At 55.3% G+C, this 21,017-nt stretch overlaps 1 protein-coding gene across 1 annotated transcript in view; it reads left to right on the top strand.

Moving 5' to 3' along the window:
* The window catches only part of LOC145340255 (EH domain-binding protein 1-like), a gene marked incomplete at its 5' end in the record, with an annotated part of 47,946 nt that overhangs the window by 17,319 nt on the left and 9,610 nt on the right, over positions 1-21,017 (top strand). The window contains 6 exons of the mRNA XM_080184703.1: positions 712-1,042; positions 1,406-1,575; positions 4,164-4,212; positions 5,405-7,393; positions 13,096-13,198; positions 17,488-17,573. Of these exons, the coding sequence (XP_080040829.1) occupies positions 712-1,042; positions 1,406-1,575; positions 4,164-4,212; positions 5,405-7,393; positions 13,096-13,198; positions 17,488-17,573 (2,728 nt within the window). The remainder of the gene's footprint in view (positions 1-711; positions 1,043-1,405; positions 1,576-4,163; positions 4,213-5,404; positions 7,394-13,095; positions 13,199-17,487; positions 17,574-21,017) is intronic.

The following is a 21,017-nucleotide window of genomic DNA, read 5'->3' as shown; positions in this document are numbered from 1 at the left end:
TGCCCCTTAGTGTCCAAAGATGTGCTGGTTAGGTGGATTAGCCATGCTAAATTGTCCCTTAGTGTCCAAAGATGTACAGGTTAGGTGGATTGGCCATGCTAAATTGTCCCTTAGTGTCCAAAGATGTGCAGGTTAGGTGGATTGGCCATGCTAAATTGTCCCTTAGTGTCCAAAGATGTGCAGGTTAGGTGGATTGGCCATGCTAAATTGCCCTTAGTGTCCGAAGATGTGCAGGTTAGGGGGATTGGCCATGCTAAATTGTCCCTTAGTGTCCAAAGATGTGTAGATTAAGTGGATTGGCCATGCTAAATTGTCCCTTAGTGTCCAAAGATGTGCAGGTTAGAGGGATTGGCCATGCTAAATTGCCCCTTAGTGTGTAGATTAGAGGATATGGGTATGGGTTGGGCCTAGTCAACACAGGCTTGTTGGGCCAAATGGCCTGCCTCTGCTCTGGAGAGACTCTTAGATTCACTGGGGGCCCTGAGGGAGTGGCGAGGGCAGGGGGGGGGGGTTATCTTCGGAAGATAAAAGTAGCTGCTGGGCACGCAGAGGGAGGGTAACCTGGGATCTCCCTGTGCATTGTGATCCCAGTTATTGTGCCCCCTCCCTGTTCCCCGCCAATGGCTGGTCGGAGGGGGTTACTGAGCGCCGGGTTACGTCCGCCGTGTGTCGTTCGCCACTCACCTTCTGCCTGCCCTCTCTCTCTTCCAGCCCCTCCAAGGCCCCCGAGGGGGGGAGACCGCTCCCCGCCCCGAGGCTGAAGAAGAAACAGCAGCGCCCCCACCCGCCGGCGGACCCCAGCGGCGCGCCGGCGGCAACGCTCGGCGCCCAGCCTCCGACGGACGCCAGGAAGGCCCAGGGGAGCGGGGCCGGCCTACCTGAGGCCTCCACGCCCCCCGGGGAGCAGACGCCGGCCAGCCAGAAGGAGGCGGAGGCCCGGACCAAGAGGAAGGCCCCTCCTCCTCCCCTCAACCTCAACGCCGGCTCCCCGAGCGACGTGACCGGAACGCAAGGGGAACATAACTCCGGAGAACCCCCAATAGTAAGTGGGCCCCCCCCCCGCACTTCCACCTGGGAAGGGTCCTCGGACTGCCTCGCCTCCCGAATTGGAGAGAGGTTGGGCGCAAGGAGGGGAGGAGACGCGGGAAGTTGGGGAGGGGGGCGCAGAATTCCCTCTGGATCTGGATGAGGCCTACCCCAGTTCGGGACAAGCATTCCCCCCTTTTGGGAACCACTCGATGGGCGTTGCCTTGGCATTAGCGGGAGTAGGGGCTTGGGCACTGTCGGGGCGGGTGAGGGGGTGGAGGGTACGGGTTGAGGAGGGGTTTGGGGGGGGGGGGGGGGTGGGTAGAGGATGGGGACCATTCCAGGCACTGACTCTCCTATCTTTTCTCTCTCCGAACAGACGAGCCCCCTCCAGGGCGCCAACCTGGCCCACACCAGCCGCTGCCTGCTGGACTGGTGCAAGGAAGTGACCCGGGGGTACCGAGGGGTCAGGATCACCAACTTCACCACGTCCTGGCGGAACGGACTGGCCTTCTGCGCCATCCTGCACCACTTCCAGCCCAAGCTCCTGTACGTACATGGCCACGCATTGGCGTAGCGCCTTTAATGCGGGGGGGGGGGACCAGCCCCAGGGCACCTGGGGGGGGGCGTGGGGGAAAGGTTCACTAGGCTGATACCGGAGATGAGGGGGTTGGACTATGAAGAGAGACTGAATAGACTGGGTCTGTACTCGTTGGAGTTTAGAAGGATGAGGGGGGATCTTATAGAGACGTATAAGATAATGAAGGGGATGGATAGGGTAGAGGTAGAGCGATTCTTCCTGCTTAGAAAGGATAGCAGGACTAGAGGGCACAGACTCAAGATAAGGGGGGTTTAGATTGGAGTTGAGATCGGAGTCTTATCGAGACGTATAAGATAATGAAGGGGATGGATAGGGTAGAGGGAGAGAGATTCTTCCCGCTTAGAAAGGATAGCAGGACTAGAGGGCACAGACTCAAGATAAGGGGGGTTTAGATTGGAGTTGAGATCGGAGTCTTATCGAGATGTATAAGATAATGAAGGGGATGGATAGGGTAGAGGTAGAGAGATTCTTCCCGCTTAGAAAGGACAGTAGGACTAGAGGGCACAGCCTCAAGATAAGGGGGGGACAGTTTAGATGGGAGTTGAGGAGGAACTTCTTCACTCAAAGGGTGGTGAATCTCTGGAATTCTCTGCCCGTTGAAGTGGTGGAGGCTGCCTCGCTAAATATATTTAAGTCGCGGGTAGATAGGTTTCTGATAGACAGGGGAGAAAGCGGGAAAGTGGAACTGATCCACTATCAGATCAGCCATGATCTTATTGAATGGCGGGGCAGGCTCGAGGGGCGAGATGGCCCTACTCCTGCTCCTATTTCTTATGATCTTATGAACCATCTTCCATCTGACTCAGGCCTCGTTCAAGTCTGCGCATTTTTCCTGCACAGGTTAGGGTGGATTGGCCATGCTAAATTGTCCCTTAGTGTCCAAAGATGTGTAGGTTAGGTGGATTGGCCATGCAAAATTGCCCCTTAGTGTCTAAAGATGTGCAGGTTAGGTGGATTGGCCATGCTAAATTGTCCCTTAGTGTCCAAAGATGTGTAGGTTAGGTGGATTGGCCATGCTAAATTGCCCCTTAGTGTCCAAAGATGTGCAGTTTAGGTGGATTGGCCATGCTAAATTGTCCCTTAGTGTCCAAAGATGTGTAGGTTAGGTGGATTGGCCATGCTAAATTGTCCCTTAGTGTCCAAAGATGTGTAGGTTAGGTGGATTGGCCATGCTAAATTGTCCCTTAGTGTCCAAAGATGTGTAGGTTAGGTGGATTGGCCATGCTAAATTGTCCCTTAGTGTCCAAAGATGTGTAGGTTAGGTGGATTGGCCATGCTAAATTGCCCCTTAGTGTCCAAAGATGTGCAGGTTAGGTGGATTGGCCATGCTAAATTGTCCCTTAGTGTCCAAAGATGTGTAGGTTAGGTGGATTGGCCATGCTAAATTGTCCCTTAGTGTCCAAAGATGTGTAGGTTAGGTGGATTGGCCATGCTAAATTGTCCCTTAGTGTCCAAAGATGTGTAGGTTAGGTGGATTGGCCATGCTAAATTGTCCCTTAGTGTCCAAAGATGTGTAGGTTAGGTGGATTGGCCATGCTAAATTGCCCCTTAGTGTCCAAAGATGTGCGGGTTAGGTGGATTGGCCATGCTAAATTGTCCCTTAGTGTCCAAAGATGTGCGGGTTAGGTGGATTGGCCATGCTAAATTACCCCTTAGTGTCCAAAGATGTGTAGGTTAGGTGGATTGGCCATGCTAAATTGTCCCTTAGTGTCCAAAGATGTGCAGGTTCGGTGGATTGGCCATGCTAAATTGCCCCTTAGTGTCCAAAGATGTGCAGGTTAGGTGGATTGGCCATGCTAAATTGTCCCTTAGTGTCCAAAGATGTGTAGGTTAGGTGGATTGGCCATGCTAAATTACCCCTTAGTGTCCAAAGGCATCTGGGGTTGCCAGCCCCCTAGGAATGAATAACAGCAAAAGGAGAATTAATGTCAGACATTTCACCGGTTTGGTGGAGGTCCGGGAATCTAGAATCTGCAATCTGGAACTTGGAAGCTAGAATCTGGAATCCAGCTGTTGGAATCTGAAATCTCGAATCTGAAATCACGAACTTGAGTGTAGAATCTGGAATCAGGGATCTAGCGTCCGGAACGTGGAATAGTAATAAGAGAAATGCAATGCTCCGGTGACTATTGGCACATTGGCGAGGCGTACCGGCCCCAAGTAGGCCACGGGGCAGGGATTGTCCGGCTGGGCTCCGCTGTGATGTAGGGGGGGTGTCGGTGGCGGAATTCCGGGCCCAGCTTGGCCGCGCGCAGCGGTGGAGGGGGGGGGGGGGGGAGAAGGGAGGTCTTTCCCGGCCTAGCGTTGCCAAGGCCCGCTCCATTTTCACCCAATGGCGGAACAGAGTCAATGGGCCGAGCGGCCCTACTCTGCTCCCGTGTCCTATGGGTTGGCGGGGGGATGGTGGGCCTCGATTCTCTCATCCTGAATTGCTTACGGTTTTCTCATTTCTCTCCTCCCCCCACCCTCCCCACCCCACCCCCACACTCTCCCCACCCCACCCCCACACTCTCCCCACCCCACCCCGCCACCTCAGTGATTACTCAGCACTGGACCCGCACGACATCAAAACCAATAACAAGAAGGTGGGTAGAGGACTAGGCCTCAGGCCTCGACACGAGGTGGAGGGGAAGGAGGGAGGGATGGTGGAGGGGGTGCGCGTCGAGGGAAACTTTGGTAGTTGGACTCACGTAGGGAGGGGATAGGGAAGGGCCTTTTCTGCTTTGGAGTTTAGTTCGGGCACCGTGGTCGGCACGGGCTGGGTGGGCCGAAGGGCCTGTTCCTTGTGCTGTACCGTTCTTTGTTCCGATCCGTGGAGTGGCGTCATCGCTGGACTGGTAAACCGGAGGCAACCAGCCTCTCCCAAGGGGTTGGTGGGGTGTGGGGGCCATGGAAATATGTGGAATCCCGTCACAGTGGGATGGGATGGCACAGTGGCACAGTGTGTTAGCACTGCTGCCTCACAGCGCCAGCGACCCGAGTTCGATTCCAGCCTCGGGTCACTGCACATTCCCCCTGTGTCTGCGTGGGTTTCCTTCAGGAGCTCCAGTTTCTTCCCACAATCTGAAAGATGTGCAGGTTAGGTGGATTGGCCGTGCTAAATTGCCCCTTAGCGTCAGCGGGGGATTAACAGGGTAAATAATTGGGGTTAGGATTATTGTCAGTCAGGCTCGATGGGTCGAACGGCCTCCTCGTGCACTGGAGGGATTCTATGGTTGTATGAAATCAAATCAAATCGAAGAAAATGGTGAAGGGGGTGGGTGAAGTTCTGGAATCTAGAACCTGCAGTCTGGAACTTTGAATCTGGAATCCAGCTTCTGGAATCTGAAATCTAGAATCTGATATCATGAACTTGAATACAGAATCTGTAATCAGGAATCTAGCACCTGGAACATAGAATCTACACTCTAGAATCTGGAATCAAGAATCTGGTATGATCTGGAATCTGGGATATAGAATCTAGATTGTGGAAGCTGGAATCTAGAATCTGGTATGATCTGGAATCTAGATTGTAGAATCTGGAATCTAGAATCTGGGGTATAGAATCTGGAATCTAGAATCTGGTGTGACCTGGAAGTTAGAGTCTAGAATCTGGGATCTGAAACGTAGAATCTAGAGTCTAGAATCATCTGGAATTTGGGATCTAGAATCTGGATCTCTTTCCGTCCCCGTCCCCCCATTTAAAAAGCTGAGGATGAATTGAAAATGTTCTAGTTGTCAATCCATTTGCCTCTCAGCCGATTCCTTATCCAATCCCGTTTCCTCCGCCCTCCTTAGGCCTTTGATGGGTTTGCCAGCCTGGGAATCTCGCGGCTGCTGGAACCCGCCGACATGGTGCTTCTCGCCATCCCGGACAAGCTGATCGTGATGACCTACCTGTGCCAGATCAGGGCCCACTTCACCGGCCAGGAGCTCAATGTGGTCCATATCGAGGAGAACAGCTGCCACAGCACCTACAAGGTAGGCAACTTTGACTCGGACACGCACAGCTCTTTGGATCCCATCCAGTTTTACTCGGAGCGAATGGAGGCCCGCTCGGCTAGCTCCATGCCGCAGAGACCCAGCAGGCCCAAGCGGGAAGCCCAGAAGAGGAACAGCCTGTCCTTGCTCAACGGCAGTCAAAGCCCAGGCTCGCAGGCCTCTCCTCAGGCGAACTCGGGCCTCGCCGAGGTCGGGCCTCAGGCCGGTGGCGCCTCGCTTCCCCAGAGCCAGGACCCGGCCTCAGTGAGCCCCCGCTTGACTCAGGCCAGCCAGGACCCGGCCCCCAGGCCTCTGGCCCACCGGCACCATTCCGGGCCGGAGGCCGCGCCGGTGAAGGATGCCGGGGAGGAACGCCAGGGGCCCAAGGAGGTGCCGGTGGCGAAGGCTCGAAGGAAGGCCCGGGAAGCCGCCGTGGCGGAGACCGACAGGAAAGCCGAGAGGCCGCCGGCCTCAGAGGATCATGGGAAGGTGCAACAGCTGACCGTCGCAAGGGATGATGGGAAATTGGAGAAGCCACCAACCTCTGAGGATCATGGGAAGACCCAGGAACTGGTCATTACAGAGGATGATGGGAAGGTGGCAAGGCCGCCAGCCTCTGAGGATCATGGGAAGACACAACAGCTGACCATCACAAAGGATGATGGGAAGTTGGCGAGGGTGCCAGCCTCAGAGGATCATGGGAAGACGCAGGCTACTACAAAGGATGATGGGAAATTGGCAAGGCTGCCAACTTCAGAGGATCATGGGAAGGCGCAACAGCTGACCGCCACAAAGGATGATGGGAAGTTGGAGAAGCCGCCACCTCCAGAGGATCATGGGAAGATCCAGGAACTGGTCATTACAGAGGATGATGGGAAGGTGGCAAGGCCGCCAGCCTCTGAGGATCATGGGAAGACGCAGACCACTACAAAGGATGATGGGAAATTGGCAAGGCCGCCAACTTCAGAGGATCATGGGAAGGCGCAACAGCTGACCGCCACAAAGGATGATGGGAAGTTGGAGAAGCCGCCACCTCCAGAGGATCATGGGAAGTTCCGAGAACTGGTCATCACCGAGGATGATGGGAAATCGGAGGATCGTGGGAAGACTCAGGAGCTGGTCATCACCGATGATGATGGGAAGACCACCGAGGATCGTGGGAGAGGGGCCATCTTGGAGTTGGAGGCGGAGCCCAGGAAACCTGGGGAGCCACCTGCCCCCGAGGCTCACGGGAAGGAGGTCACCCCAGAGGGCAGCGGGAAGCCTCAGGAAGCGCCCGCCCAGGAGAAACCCGCAGGGGCGGCGCCCGGCTCCAAGGAGGGCGTACTGACCAACGGGGTGGTCACAGCAGAGGTCCCCCAGCTACCACTGGGGGAGCCCAGCCCCGTGCACGATGGGAGGCCCATCGAGCTGTTCATTCGCGAGGACCCCGGCGTCTCGGCGCTGCCCATCGGGGAGGCACCCCCGCCCGAGGGAGCGGCGGCCAAGCCGTTGACCCCCGACCGGGCGGCGGCTACGGCAGCGGAGGGGACGCCCGGAGGGGAGCGGGACAGTGCGCCCCAGGGCGCCGGGGCGCAGCGGAACGCCCCGGAGGGAGAGGGGGGGACGGCGGCCAGGCCGGAGAGGATGCACCGCTCGCTCTCGACGGAGACCCGCTCGCCGGGACGCCCGGGGAAAACGGGGTTCTCCCACATCCGGGACGCCGACCTGGTGAGGAAGAGGCGGTCCCGGAGGCGTAGTGACTCCATGGAGGAGGGCGAGGGAGGACAGAGCCAGCCCGAGGCAACGGCGGGCAACAGAGCAGAGGTAAAGAGAGGGGGGGAGGAGGGTGGGGCGGAGTGGGCGCCTGGAGCTGTGCGTGGAACTCCCAAATCGGAAATTCCATCCCCAATTCCCAATCCAAGAGCTATTAAAAATGAAGCGTGCATTCTAGAAAGTTCCGTCCCCACCCCTACCAAAATGGCCCTCCGACAGTGCGGCACTCCCTCAGCACTGACCCTCTGACAGTGCGGCACTCCCTCAGCACTGACCCTCTGACAGTGCGGCACTCCCTCAGCACTGACCCTCTGACAGTGCGGCACTCCCTCAGCACTGACCCTCTGACAGTGCGGCACTCCCTCAGCACTGACCCTCTGACAGTGCGGCACTCCCTCAGCACTGACCCTCTGACAGTGCGGCACTCCCTCAGCACTGACCCTCTGACAGTGCGGCACTCCCTCAGCACTGACCCTCTGACAGTGCGGCACTCCCTCAGCACTGACCCTCTGACAGTGCGGCACTCCCTCAGCACTGACCCTCTGACAGTGCGGCACTCCCTCAGCACTGACCCTCTGACAGTGCGGCACTCCCTCAGCACTGACCCTCTGACAGTGCGGCACTCCCTCAGCACTGACCCTCTGACAGTGCGGCACTCCCTCAGCACTGACCCTCTGACAGTGCGGCACTCCCTCAGCACTGACCCTCTGACAGTGCGGCACTCCCTCAGCACTGACCCTCTGACAGTGCGGCACTCCCTCAGCACTGACCCTCTGACAGTGCGGCGCTCCCTCAGCACTGACCCTCTGACAGTGCGGCACTCCCTCAGCACTGACCCTCTGACAGTGCGGCACTCCCTCAGTACTGACCCTCCGACAGTGAGGCACTCCCTCAGCACTGACCCTCTGACAGTGCGGCACTCCCTCCGCACTGACCCTCTGACAGTGCGGCACTCCCTCAGCACTGACCCTCTGACAGTGCGGCACTCCCTCAGCACTGACCCTCTGACAGTGCGGCACTCCCTCAGCACTGACCCTCTGACAGTGCGGCGCTCCGTCAGCACTGACCCTCTGACAGTGCGGCACTCCCTCAGCACTGACCCTCTGACAGTGCGGCACTCCCTCGGCACTGACCCTCTGACAGTGCGGCACTCCCTCAGCACTGACCCTCTGACAGTGCGGCACTCCCTCGGCACTGACCCTCTGACAGTGCGGCGCTCCCTCAGCACTGACCCTCTGACAGTGCGGCACTCCCTCAGTACTGACCCTCTGACAGTGTGGCACTCCCTCAGCACTGACCCTCTGACAGTGCGGCGCTCCCTCAGCATTGACCCTCTGACAGTGCGGCACTCCCTCAGCACTGACCCTCTGACAGTGCGGCACTCCCTCAGCACTGACCCTCTGACAGTGCGGCACTCCCTCAGCACTGACCCTCTGACAGTGCGGCGCTCCCTCAGCACTGACCCTCTGACAGTGCGGCACTCCCTCAGCACTGACCCTCTGACAGTGCGGCACTCCCTCAGCACTGACCCTCTGACAGTGCCTCACTCCCTCAGCACTGACCCTCTGACAGTGCGGCACTCCCTCAGCACTGACCCTCTGACAGTGCGGCACTCCCTCAGCACTGACCCTCTGACAGTGCAGCACTCCCTCAGCACCAACCCTCTGACAGTGCGGCACTCCCTCAGCACTGACCCTCTGACAGTGCAGCACTCCCTCAGCACTGACCCTCTGACAGTGCGGCACTCCCTCAGCACTGACCCTCTGACAGTGCGGCACTCCCTCAGCACTGACCCTCCGACAGTGCGGCACTCCCTCAGCACTGACCCTCTGACAGTGCGGCACTCCCTCAGCACTGACCCTCTGACAGAGAAGTGGCAGATGGACTTCAACGTAGATAAATGTGTAGTGGTCCATTTTGGCAGGACCAATGGGATGAAGGAGTACAATATCAAGGGTAGGAGTCTTAGCTGGGTTGAGGATCAGAAGGATCTTGGGGTCCAGGTCCGTAGGACTCTTAAATCGGCCTCGCAGGTGGAGGATGTGGTTAAGAAGGCGTCTGGTGTACTGGCCTTCATTAATCGATGGATTGAGTTTAGGAGTCGGGAGATGATGCTGCAACTTTATAAGACCCTGGTCAGACCCCACTTGGAGTAGTGTGCGCAGTTCCGGTCTCCTCACTACAGGAAGGATGTGGAAGCTATTGAGAGGGAGGAGATTTACAAGGATGTTGCCTGGATTGGGAGGCATGCCTTATGAGGATAGGTTGAGGGAGCTCGGTCTTTTCTCCCTGGAGGATGAGAGGTGACCTGATAGAGGTTTATAAGATGTTGAGAGATATAGATAGGGTGGATTCTCGGAGGCTATTTCCCCAGGGCTGGAATGGTCGCTACGAGAGGGCACAGGTTCAGAACGTAGAACGTTACAGCGCAGTACAGGCCCTCGGTGTCGCACCGACCAGCGGATCCAATCTGATGACCCTCCAACCTCAACTATTCCATTCCAGTTGAAGGTGCTGGGGAGCAGGTACAGAGGAGATGTCAGGGGTACGTTTCTCACTCAGAGGGTGAGTGGAATCGGCGCTGGTGGTGTGGGCAAACTCGCTGGGGTCTTTTAAGAGACTTCTGGATGAGTATATGGGATGGAGGGTTATAGACAGCCCTGGAAGGGAGGGATATCATCGGCGCAACCTGTGGGCCGAAGGGCCTGTTTGTGCTATCGTTTTTCTACGTTCATTTGGAGGAAGGAAGTACGTGGAGGGAGAGGGAGGGCTGAGGAAACAGGGTGGGCAGCGGAAGGACAGGTTCGGGGAGTGGACAAAGAACTGTGGAAAAGTGGGAGGTTTGGGGGGGGAGGAACAGAGGCGGAGACAACTTTCGAAACGGGAAAATGCTTCGGAAATCGGAAAGGGGACTTGGGATTGAGGATTCCCTGAAGCTTAACGCGCGGGTTCAGTGGGGCAGTTGGGGAGGCAAGTGCAGTGTTAAATTCATGTCAAGAGGGTCTAGAATACAAGAGTGGGGAGGGACTTCTGAGGCTGTGTAGGTCAGACCCCCATTTGGAGGATTGTGAGCAGTTTCGGGGCCCCGTATCTAAGGAAGGGTGTGCTGGAGAGGAGGTTCAACAGAACGAGCCCTGGAATGAAGAGCTTGCTGGATTGAGGATTCTGGATCTGTGCTCGTTGGGAGTTTAGAAGGGGGGGGGATCTTATTGAAACTTCCAGGATACCGCGAGGCCCTGGGTAGAGTGGACGCGGAGAGGATGTTCCCACGAGTAGGAAAAAGTAGAACCACAACCTCAGGCTAAAGGGACAATCCTTTAAAACAGAGAGGAGGAGGGATTTCTCCAGCCGGAGAGTGGGGAAGGCTTTGCCGCAGAAGAGGCTGGGTTATTGAGACAGAGATAGAGAGAGGTTCTTGATTAATAAGGGGGTTCAGGGGTTACGGGGAGAATGGGGGAGGAGAAAAATATCAGCCATGGCGGAGAGCACGCGATGGGCCGAGTGGCCTAATTCTGCTCCTGTCTTTTCTGTAGGGACTCACGCACAGAGGGAGTTGGTCACACTAACACTGAGTCTGGAGTCAGCTCCCTGGCACAGGAACAGACTGGGTCAGGGACTTTTTCTGTTTCCACTTCCTCATTCGCCCATTGTCGAGATAATTTCGAATCCCCAGAGAGGAAACTAAGCAACAACATGACATTGACTCACTCAAATTTGTCATCTCTTTCTCAATACTCAGTACTGACTCGCACGCACTCCCAGGACAGGGACAGCACGGGGTTAGATACAGAGTAAAGCTCCCTCTACACTGTCCCCCGCATCAAACACTCCCAGGACAGGTACAGCACAGGGTTAGATACAGAGTAAAGCTCCCTCTACACTGACTCCCATCAAACACTCCCAGGACAGGTACAGCACGGGGTTAGATACAGAGTAAAGCTCCCTCTACACTGTCCCCCCCATCAAACACTCCCAGGACAGGGACAGCACGGGGTTAGATACAGAGTAAAGCTCCCTCTACACTGTCCCCCCATCAAACACTCCCAGGACAGGTACAGCACAGGGTTAGATACAGAGTAAAGCTCCCTCTACACTGTCCCCGCCATCAAACACTCCCAGGACAGGTACAGCACGGGGTTAGGTACAGAGTAAAGCTCCCTCTACACTGTCCCCCATCAAACACTCCCAGGACAGGTACAGCACGGGGTTAGATACAGAGTAAAGCTCCCTCTACACTGTCCCCCCATCAAACACTCCCAGGACAGGTACAGCACGGGGTTAGATACAGAGTACAGCTCCCTCTACACTGTCCCCCCCATCAAACACTCTCAGGACAGGTACAGCACGGGGTTAGATACAGAGTAAAGCTCCCTCTACACTGTCCCCATCAAACACTCCCAGGACAGGTACAGCACGGGGTTAGATACAGAGTAAAGCTCCCTCTACACTGTCCCCCATCAAACACTCCCAGGACAGGTACAGCACGGGGTTAGGTACAGAGTAAAGCTCCCTCTACACTGTCCCCCATCAAACACTCCCAGGACAGGTACAGCACGGGGTTAGATACAGAGTAAAGCTCCCTCTACGCTGTCCCCCCATCAAACACTCCCAGGACAGGTACAGCACGGGGTTAGATACAGAGTAAAGCTCCCTCTACACTGTCCCCCCATCAAACACTCCCAGGACAGGGACAGCACGGGGTTAGATACAGAGTAAAGCTCCCTCTACACTGCCCCCCATCAAACACTCCCAGGACAGGTACAGCACGGGGTTAGATACAGAGTAAAGCTCCCTCTACACTGTCCCCCCATCAAACACTCCCAGGACAGGTACAGCACGGGGTTAGATACAGAGTAAAGCTCCCTCTACACTGTCCCCCCATCAAACACTCCCAGGACAGGTACAGCACGGGGTTAGATACAGAGTAAAGCTCCCTCTACACTGACTCCCATCAAACACTCTCTCCAACAGTGCGGCGCTCCCTCAGCACGGACCCTCTGACAGTGCGGCACTCCCTCAGCACTGACCCTCTGACAGTGCGGCACTCCCTCAGCACTGACCCTCTGACAGTGCGGCACTCCCTCAGCACTGACCCTCTGACAGTGCGGCACTCCCTCAGCACTGACCCTCTGACAGTGCGGCGCTCCCTCAGCACTGACCCTCTGACAGTGCGGCGCTCCCTCAGCACTGACCCTCTGACAGTGCGGCGCTCCCTCAGCACTGACCCTCTGACAGTGCGGCACTCCCTCAGCACTGACCCTCTGACAGTGCGGCACTCCCTCAGCACTGACCCTCTGACAGTGCGGCACTCCCTCAGCACTGACCCTCTGACAGTGCGGCACTCCCTCAGCACTGACCCTCTGACAGTGCGGCACTCCCTCAGCACTGACCCTCTGACAGTGCGGCACTCCCTCAGCACTGACCCTCTGACAGTGCGGCACTCCCTCAGCACTGACCCTCTGACAGTGCGGCGCTCCCTCAGCACTGACCCTCTGACAGTGCGGCACTCCCTCAGCACTGACCCTCTGACAGTGCGGCACTCCCTCAGCACTGACCCTCTGACAGTGCGGCACTCCCTCAGCACTGACCCTCTGACAGTGCGGCGCTCCCTCAGCACCGACCCTCCGACAGTGCGGCACTCCCTCAGCACTGACCCCCTCTGTGACACTGAGAGGTTGTGACATGTTCCAAGGTGGCCCCTGCCAAGCGACACCTGAACCGTTAATCTGATTGGACGCTCCTTCTCTTGGCAGGTTGACGTTGCTGACATCTCGGCGGAGATCTGCATCGAGCTGCCCCCCAAGGCTCCAACAACCAGGGAGGACCAGACGCACCAGGGCTCTGAAGTTCGACCAGGTATGTCTATCCTGGGATAACCCATCCTTATCTCCGTAAATATCGAAGGAAAAAGTTTGGTAGGGGATGGGTTCATTCAGCCCCCCCACTCCCTCCCAATCCCCTGTGGACATCGTGGGGCCTAGTCGGCCATCTTGTCCTGTCCTGTGCTTCCCCACAATGTTCTGAGCTGTGGAGGGGCCCCCAGGGAGCTGTACCTCACCCACAAACGGGGAGACCTAGGGTTGCAAGTACATAGTTCCTTGAAACTGGCCTCACAGGGTGGTGAAGAAGGCGTTTGGCACACTTGCCTTCATTGGACAGACCACCGAGTACAGGACTTGGGACGCCATGTTACAAAGATATTGGCCATGGGCACGGTGGTTAGCATTGCTGCCTCTCTGCGCCAGGGACCCGGGTTCAACTCGGACTTCAGGGGTGGAGTCTGTGAGGGTCTCCTCCCTTCAGTTGCTCCAATTTCCTCCCACAGTCTGAAAGATGTGTAGGTTAGGTGGATTGGCCATGCTAAATTGTCCCTTAGTGTCCAAAGATGTGCAGGTTAGGTGGATTGGCCATGCTAAATTGCCCCTTAGTGTCCAAAGATATGCAGGTTAGGTGGAGTGGCCATGCTAAATTGCCCCTTAGTGTCCAAAGATGTGTAGGTTAGGTGGATTGGCCATGCTAAATTGCCCCTTAGTGTCCAAAGATGTGTAGGTTAGGTGGATTGGCCATGCTAAATTGCCCCTTAGTGTCCAAAGATGTGCGGGTTGGGTGGATTGGCCGTGCTAAATTGCTCCTTAGTGTCCAAAGATGTGCAGGTTAGGTGGATTGGCCATGCTAAATTGCTCCTTAGTGTCCAAAGATGTGCAGGTTAGGGGGATCGGCCATGCTAAATTGTCCCTTAGTGTCCAAAGATGTGTAGGTTAGGTGGATTGGCCATGCTAAATTGTCCCTTAGTGTCCAAAGATGTGCGGGTTAAGTGAATTGGCCATGCTAAATTGTCCCTTAGTGTCCAAAGATGTGTGGGTTGGGTGGATTGGCCATGCTAAATTGTCCCTTAGTGTCCAAAGATGTGTGGGTTGGGTGGATTGGCCATGCTAAATTGCCCCTTAGTGTCCAAAGATGTGTGGGTTAAGTGAATTGGCCATGCTAAATTGCCTCCCAGTGTCAGGGGGATTAGAAGGATAAATAGATTGGATTACAGGGATAGGGCATGGGTGGGATTGTTGTGGGTGCTGTCTCAATGGGCCGAATGTGCTGTCGGGATTGTATGACCGTCTCCGGGCCCCAAACCTCCTCAATCCTCTCCTCGTTTAAAAAAAAACCCCTCCCTCTGTAGGTTCGTTCGAGTGAACCTTCTCTGGACTGTCTCCAGTATGGATTCTGTCAACCCTTCCGAGTTCTGAAAACACTCCTTCCCTCAATTAAATCACCCTTAAATCTTCCACTCTTTGGGGGAGAGGGTGCGGTGGGGGACAAGTCGCTGGCTGGACCCATCCCTTATTAAGAACATAAGAAATAGGAGCAGGAGTAGGGCCATCTAGCCCCTCGAGCCTGCCCCGCCATTCAATAAGATCATGGCTGATCTGTTAGTGGATCAGTTCCACTTTCCCGCTTTCTCCCCTGTCTATCAGAAACCTATCTACCCGTGACTTCAATATATTTAGCGAGGCAGCCTCCACCACTTCAACGGGCAGAGAATTCCAGAGATTCACCACCCTTTGAGTGAAGAAGTTCCTCCTCAACTCTGATCTAAATGCCACCCCCACTTATCTTGAGGCTGTGCCCTCTAGTCCTGCTATCCTTTCTAAGTGGGAAGAATCTCTCTACCTCTACCCTCTCCATCCCCTTCATTATCTTATACGTCTCTATAAGATCCCCCCCTCATCCTTCTAAACTCCAACGAGTACAGACCCAGTCTATTCAGTCTCTCTTCATAGTCCAACCCCCTCATCTCCTAGTGAACCTCCTCTGCACTCCGTCCAAGGCCAAAATATCCTTGTGCAAGTGCGGCACCCAAAACTGCACACAGTACTCCAGCTGCAGCCTCACCAGTGCCCTGTACAGTTGCAGCAAGACCTCCCTACTTTTATATTCTATCCCCCTCGCTATAAAGGCCAGCATCCCATTTGCCTTCTTGCTGCACCTGCAGACTGGGTTTTTGCAACTCGTGCACAAGGACCCCCAGATCCCTCTGCACCGTAGCATGCTGCAGCTTTTCGCCCTTTAAATAGTAATCTCTCCTACTATTATTTCTGCCAAAGTGGATAACCTCACACTTGCTAACATTATACTCCATCTGCCAGGTCCTCGCCCACTTGCTCAGCCTATCCAGATCCCTCTGCAGACTTTCCACACCCTCCACGCAATTTGCTTTTCCACTCATCTTCGTGTCATCAGCAAATTTCGACACCCTACACTCAGCCCCCTCCTCCAGATCATCTATATAAATGGTAAATAGCTGAGACCCCAGCACCGATCCCTGCGGCACTCCACTAGTCACCAACGATCAACCAGAATAGCACCCATTGATAGCAACTCTCTGCTTCCGATTAGACAGCCAATCCTCAATCCATGTGTCAACACAGGTATAAATAGAGGGCAGTGGGTCAAAAGGAGACCAACTGCTGCAGCTCACAGCTCAAAGCCTCATCGAGATAGCAAAGTGTGATATCATGACAGACCCGTCCCCACCAGTACTGTACCCCAGTGTTATACAGTTACAGACCCGTCCCCACCAGTACTGTACCCCAGTGTTATACAGAGACAGACCCGTCCCCACCAGTACTGTACCCCAGTGTTATACAGTGACAGACCTGTCCCCACCAGTATTGTACCCCAATGTTATACAGCGACCGACCCGTCCCCACCAGTACTGTACCCCAGTGTTATACAGTGACAGACCCGTCCCCACCTGTACTGTACCCCAGTGTTATACAGTGACAAACCCGTCCCCACCAGTACTGTACCCCAGTGTTATACAGTGACAGACCCGTCCCCACCAGTACTGTACCCCAGTGTTATACAGCGACAGACCCGTCCCCACCAGTACTGTACCCCAGTGTTATACAGTGACAGACCTGTCCCCACCAGTACTGTACCCCAATGTTATACAGCGACAGACCCGTCCTCACCAGTACTGTACCCCAGTGTTATACAGTGACAGACCTGTCCCCACCAGTATTGTACCCCAATGTTATACAGCGACCGACCCGTCCCCACCAGTACTGTATCCCAGTGTTATACAGTGACAAACCCGTCCCCACCAGTACTGTACCCCAGTGTTATACAGCGACAGACCCGTCCCCACAAGTACTGTACCCCAGTGTTATACAGTGACAGACCTGTCCCCACCAGTACTGTACCCCAATGTTATACAGCGACAGACCCGTCCTCACCAGTACTGTACCCCAGTGTTATACAGTGACAGACCTGTCCCCACCAGTATTGTACCCCAATGTTATACAGCGACCGACCCGTCCCCACCAGTACTGTATCCCAGTGTTATACAGTGACAAACCCGTCCCCACCAGTACTGTACCCCAGTGTTATACAGCGACAGACCCGTCCCCACAAGTACTGTACCCCAGTGTTATACAGTGACAGACCTGTCCCCACCAGTACTGTACCCCAATGTTATACAGCGACAGACCCGTCCTCACCAGTACTGTACCCCAGTGTTATACAGTGACAGACCTGTCCCCACCAGTACTGTACCCCAGTGTTATACAGTGACAGACCCGTCCCCACAAGTACTGTACCCCAGTGTTATACAGAGACAAACCTGTCCCCACCAGTACTGTACCCCAATGTTATACAGCGACAGACCCGTCCTCACCAGTACTGTACCCCAGTGTTATACAGTGACAGACCTGTCCCCACCAGTACTGTACCCCAGTGTTATACAGCGACAGACCCGTCCCCATCAGTACTGTACCCCAGTGTTATACAGCAACAAACCCGTCCCCACCAGTACTGTACCCCCAGTGTTATACAGTGACAGACCCGTCCCCACCAGTACTGTACCCCAATGTTATACAGCGACAGACCCGTCCCCATCAGTACTGTACCCCAGTGTTATACAGCTAAAACCCGTCCCCACCAGTACTGTACCCCAGTGTTATATTTAAAAATTGGCACCAGGTTCTGTCAAAACAAAATGCGGCGAAACCTGTTTCTCACCAGCAGGGGGAGTGGGTGGGGCCTAGCTCACCAGAGAGCCGCATGATTGCAGCAAAGGGTGCAATTGCGCGCGCACCATAACAGCTGGTGTGGGTCAAACCTAACTGCATTTCTCCCCACTCCCGCAGAGATGAAGAGGCAGAAGTCGCTGCAGGACGAGAGGGTGCGGGAGAAAGAGAATGTTCCGGAGACCAAGACAGACGAAGACAGTCCGGTACGTGGCAAGGGCTCTCACCTTCATTACACTTCATCCTACAGAGACCAGGGTGATTGGTGGGGACGGGTCTGTCCCTGTATAACACTGGGGTACAGTACTGGTGGGGACGGGTCTGTCACTGTATAACACTGGGGTACAGTACTGGTGGGGATTGGTCTGTCTCTGTATAACACTGGGGTACAGTACTGGTGGGGACGGGTCTGTCTCTGTATAACACTGGGGTACAGTACTGGTGGGGACAGGTCTGTCACTGTATAACACTGGGGTACAGTACTGGTGGGGACGGGTCTGTCGCTGTATAACACTGGGGTACAGTACTGGTGGGGACGGGTCTGTCTCTGTATAACACTGGGGTACAGTACTGGTGGGGACGGGTCTGTCACTGTATAACACTGGGGTACAGTACTGGTGGGGACGGGTCTGTCGCTGTATAACTCTGGGGTACAGTACTGGTGGGGATGGGTCTGTCGCTGTATAACACTGGGGTACAGTACAGGTGGGGACGGGTCTGTCACTGTATAACACTGGGGTACAGTACTGGTGGGGACGGGTCTGTCGCTGTATAACACTGGGGTACAGTACTGGTGGGGATGCGTCTGTCACTGTATAACACTGGGGTACAGTACTGGTGGGGACGGGTCTGTCGCTGTATAACACTGGGGTACAGTACTGGTGGGGACGGGTCTGTCGCTGTATAACACTGGGGTACAGTACTGGTGGGGATGCGTCTGTCGCTGTATAACTCTGGGGTACAGTACTGGTGGGGACAGGTCTGTCACTGTATAACACTGGGGTACAGTACTGGTGGGGATGCGTCTGTCACTGTATAACACTGGGGTACAGTACTGGTGGGGATGCGTCTGTCACTGTATAACACTGGGGTACAGTACTGGTGGGGATTGGTCTGTCTCTGTATAACACTGGGGTACAGTACTGGTGGGGATGCGTCTGTCACTGTATAACACTGGGGTACAGTACTGGTGGGGATTGGTCTGTCTCTGTATAACACTGGGGTACAGTAATGGTGGGGACGGGTCTGTCTCTGTATAACACTGGGGTACAGTACAGGTGGGGATGCGTCTGTCACTGTATAACACTGGGGTACGGTACTGGTGGGGACAGGTCTGTCACTGTATAACACTGGGGTACAGTACTGGTGGGGACGGGTCTGTCACTGTATAACACTGGGGTACGGTACTGGTGGGGATGGGTCTGTCACTGTATAACACTGGGGTACAGTACAGGTGGGGATGCGTCTGTCACTGTATAACACTGGGGTACAGTACTGGTGGGGACAGGTCTGTCACTGTATAACACTGGGGTACAGTACTGGTGGGGACAGGTCTGTCACTGTATAACACTGGGGTACAGTACTGGTGGGGACAGGTCTGTCACTGTATAACACTGGGGTACAGTACTGGTGGGGACGGGTCTGTCACTGTGTAACACTGGGGTACAGTACTGGTGGGGACAGGTCTGTCACTGTATAACACTGGGGTACAGTACTGGTGGGGACAGGTCTGTCACTGTATAACACTGGGGTACAGTACTGGTGGGGATGGGTCTGTCGCTGTATAACTCTGGGGTACAGTACTGGTGGGGATGCGTCTGTCGCTGTATAACACTGGGGTACAGTACTGGTGGGGACGGGTCTGTCGCTGTATAACACTGGGGTACAGTACTGGTGGGGACGGGTCTGTCACTGTATAACACTGGGGTACAGTACTGGTGGGGACGGGTCTGTCACTATAACACTGGGGTACAGTACTGGTGGGGACGGGTCTGTCGCTGTATAACTCTGGGGTACAGTACTGGTGGGGACGGGTCTGTCACTGTATAACACTGGGGTACAGTACTGGTGGGGACGGGTCTGTCGCTGTATAACACTGGGGTACAGTACTGGTGGGGACGGGTCTGTCACTGTATAACACTGGGGTACAGTACTGGTGGGGACAGGTCTGTCACTGTATAACACTGGGGTACAGTACTGGTGGGGATGGGTCTGTCACTGTATAACACTGGGGTACAGTACTGGTGGGGACGGGTCTGTCGCTGTATAACACTGGGGTACAGTACTGGTGGGGATGCGTCTGTCGCTGTATAACTCTGGGGTACAGTACTGGTGGGGACGGGTCTGTCGCTGTATAACTCTGGGGTACAGTACTGGTGGGGACGGGTCTGTCACTGTATAACACTGGGGTACAGTACTGGTGGGGACGGGTCTGTCACTGTGTAACACTGGGGTACAGTACTGGTGGGGACAGGTCTGTCACTGTATAACACTGGGGTACAGTACTGGTGGGGACGGGTCTGTCGCTGTATAACACTGGGGTACAGTACTGGTGGGGATGCGTCTGTCGCTGTATAACTCTGGGGTACAGTACTGGTGGGGACGGGTCTGTCGCTGTATAACTCTGGGGTACAGTACTGGTGGGGACGGGTCTGTCACTGTATAACACTGGGGTACAGTACTGGTGGGGACGGGTCTGTCACTGTGTAACACTGGGGTACAGTACTGGTGGGGACAGGTCTGTCACTGTATAACACTGGGGTACAGTACTGGTGGGGACAGGTCTGTCACTGTATAACACTGGGGTACAGTACTGGTGGGGATGGGTCTGTCGCTGTATAACTCTGGGGTACAGTACTGGTGGGGATGCGTCTGTCGCTGTATAACACTGGGGTACAGTACTGGTGGGGACGGGTCTGTCGCTGTATAACACTGGGGTACAGTACTGGTGGGGACGGGTCTGTCACTGTATAACACTGGGGTACAGTACTGGTGGGGACGGGTCTGTCACTATAACACTGGGGTACAGTACTGGTGGGGACGGGTCTGTCGCTGTATAACTCTGGGGTACAGTACTGGTGGGGACGGGTCTGTCACTGTATAACACTGGGGTACAGTACTGGTGGGGACGGGTCTGTCGCTGTATAACACTGGGGTACAGTACTGGTGGGGACGGGTCTGTCACTGTATAACACTGGGGTACAGTACTGGTGGGGACAGGTCTGTCACTGTATAACACTGGGGTACAGTACTGGTGGGGATGGGTCTGTCACTGTATAACACTGGGGTACAGTACTGGTGGGGACGGGTCTGTCGCTGTATAACACTGGGGTACAGTACTGGTGGGGATGCGTCTGTCGCTGTATAACTCTGGGGTACAGTACTGGTGGGGACGGGTCTGTCGCTGTATAACTCTGGGGTACAGTACTGGTGGGGACGGGTCTGTCACTGTATAACACTGGGGTACAGTACTGGTGGGGACGGGTCTGTCTCTGTATAACACTGGGGTACAGTACTGGTGGGGATGGGTCTGTCGCTGTATAACACTGGGGTACAGTACTGGTGGGGACGGGTCTGTCACTGTATAACACTGGGGTACAGTACTGGTGGGGACTGGTCTGTCGCTGTATAACACTGGGGTACAGTACTGG

Source organism: Carcharhinus amblyrhynchos, unplaced genomic scaffold (genome assembly GCF_965287045.1).
Source record: "Carcharhinus amblyrhynchos unplaced genomic scaffold, sCarAmb.v2.hapA scaffold_877, whole genome shotgun sequence".
NCBI lineage: Eukaryota > Metazoa > Chordata > Chondrichthyes > Carcharhiniformes > Carcharhinidae > Carcharhinus > Carcharhinus amblyrhynchos.
This window is presented reverse-complemented; position numbering and strand designations above follow the sequence as displayed.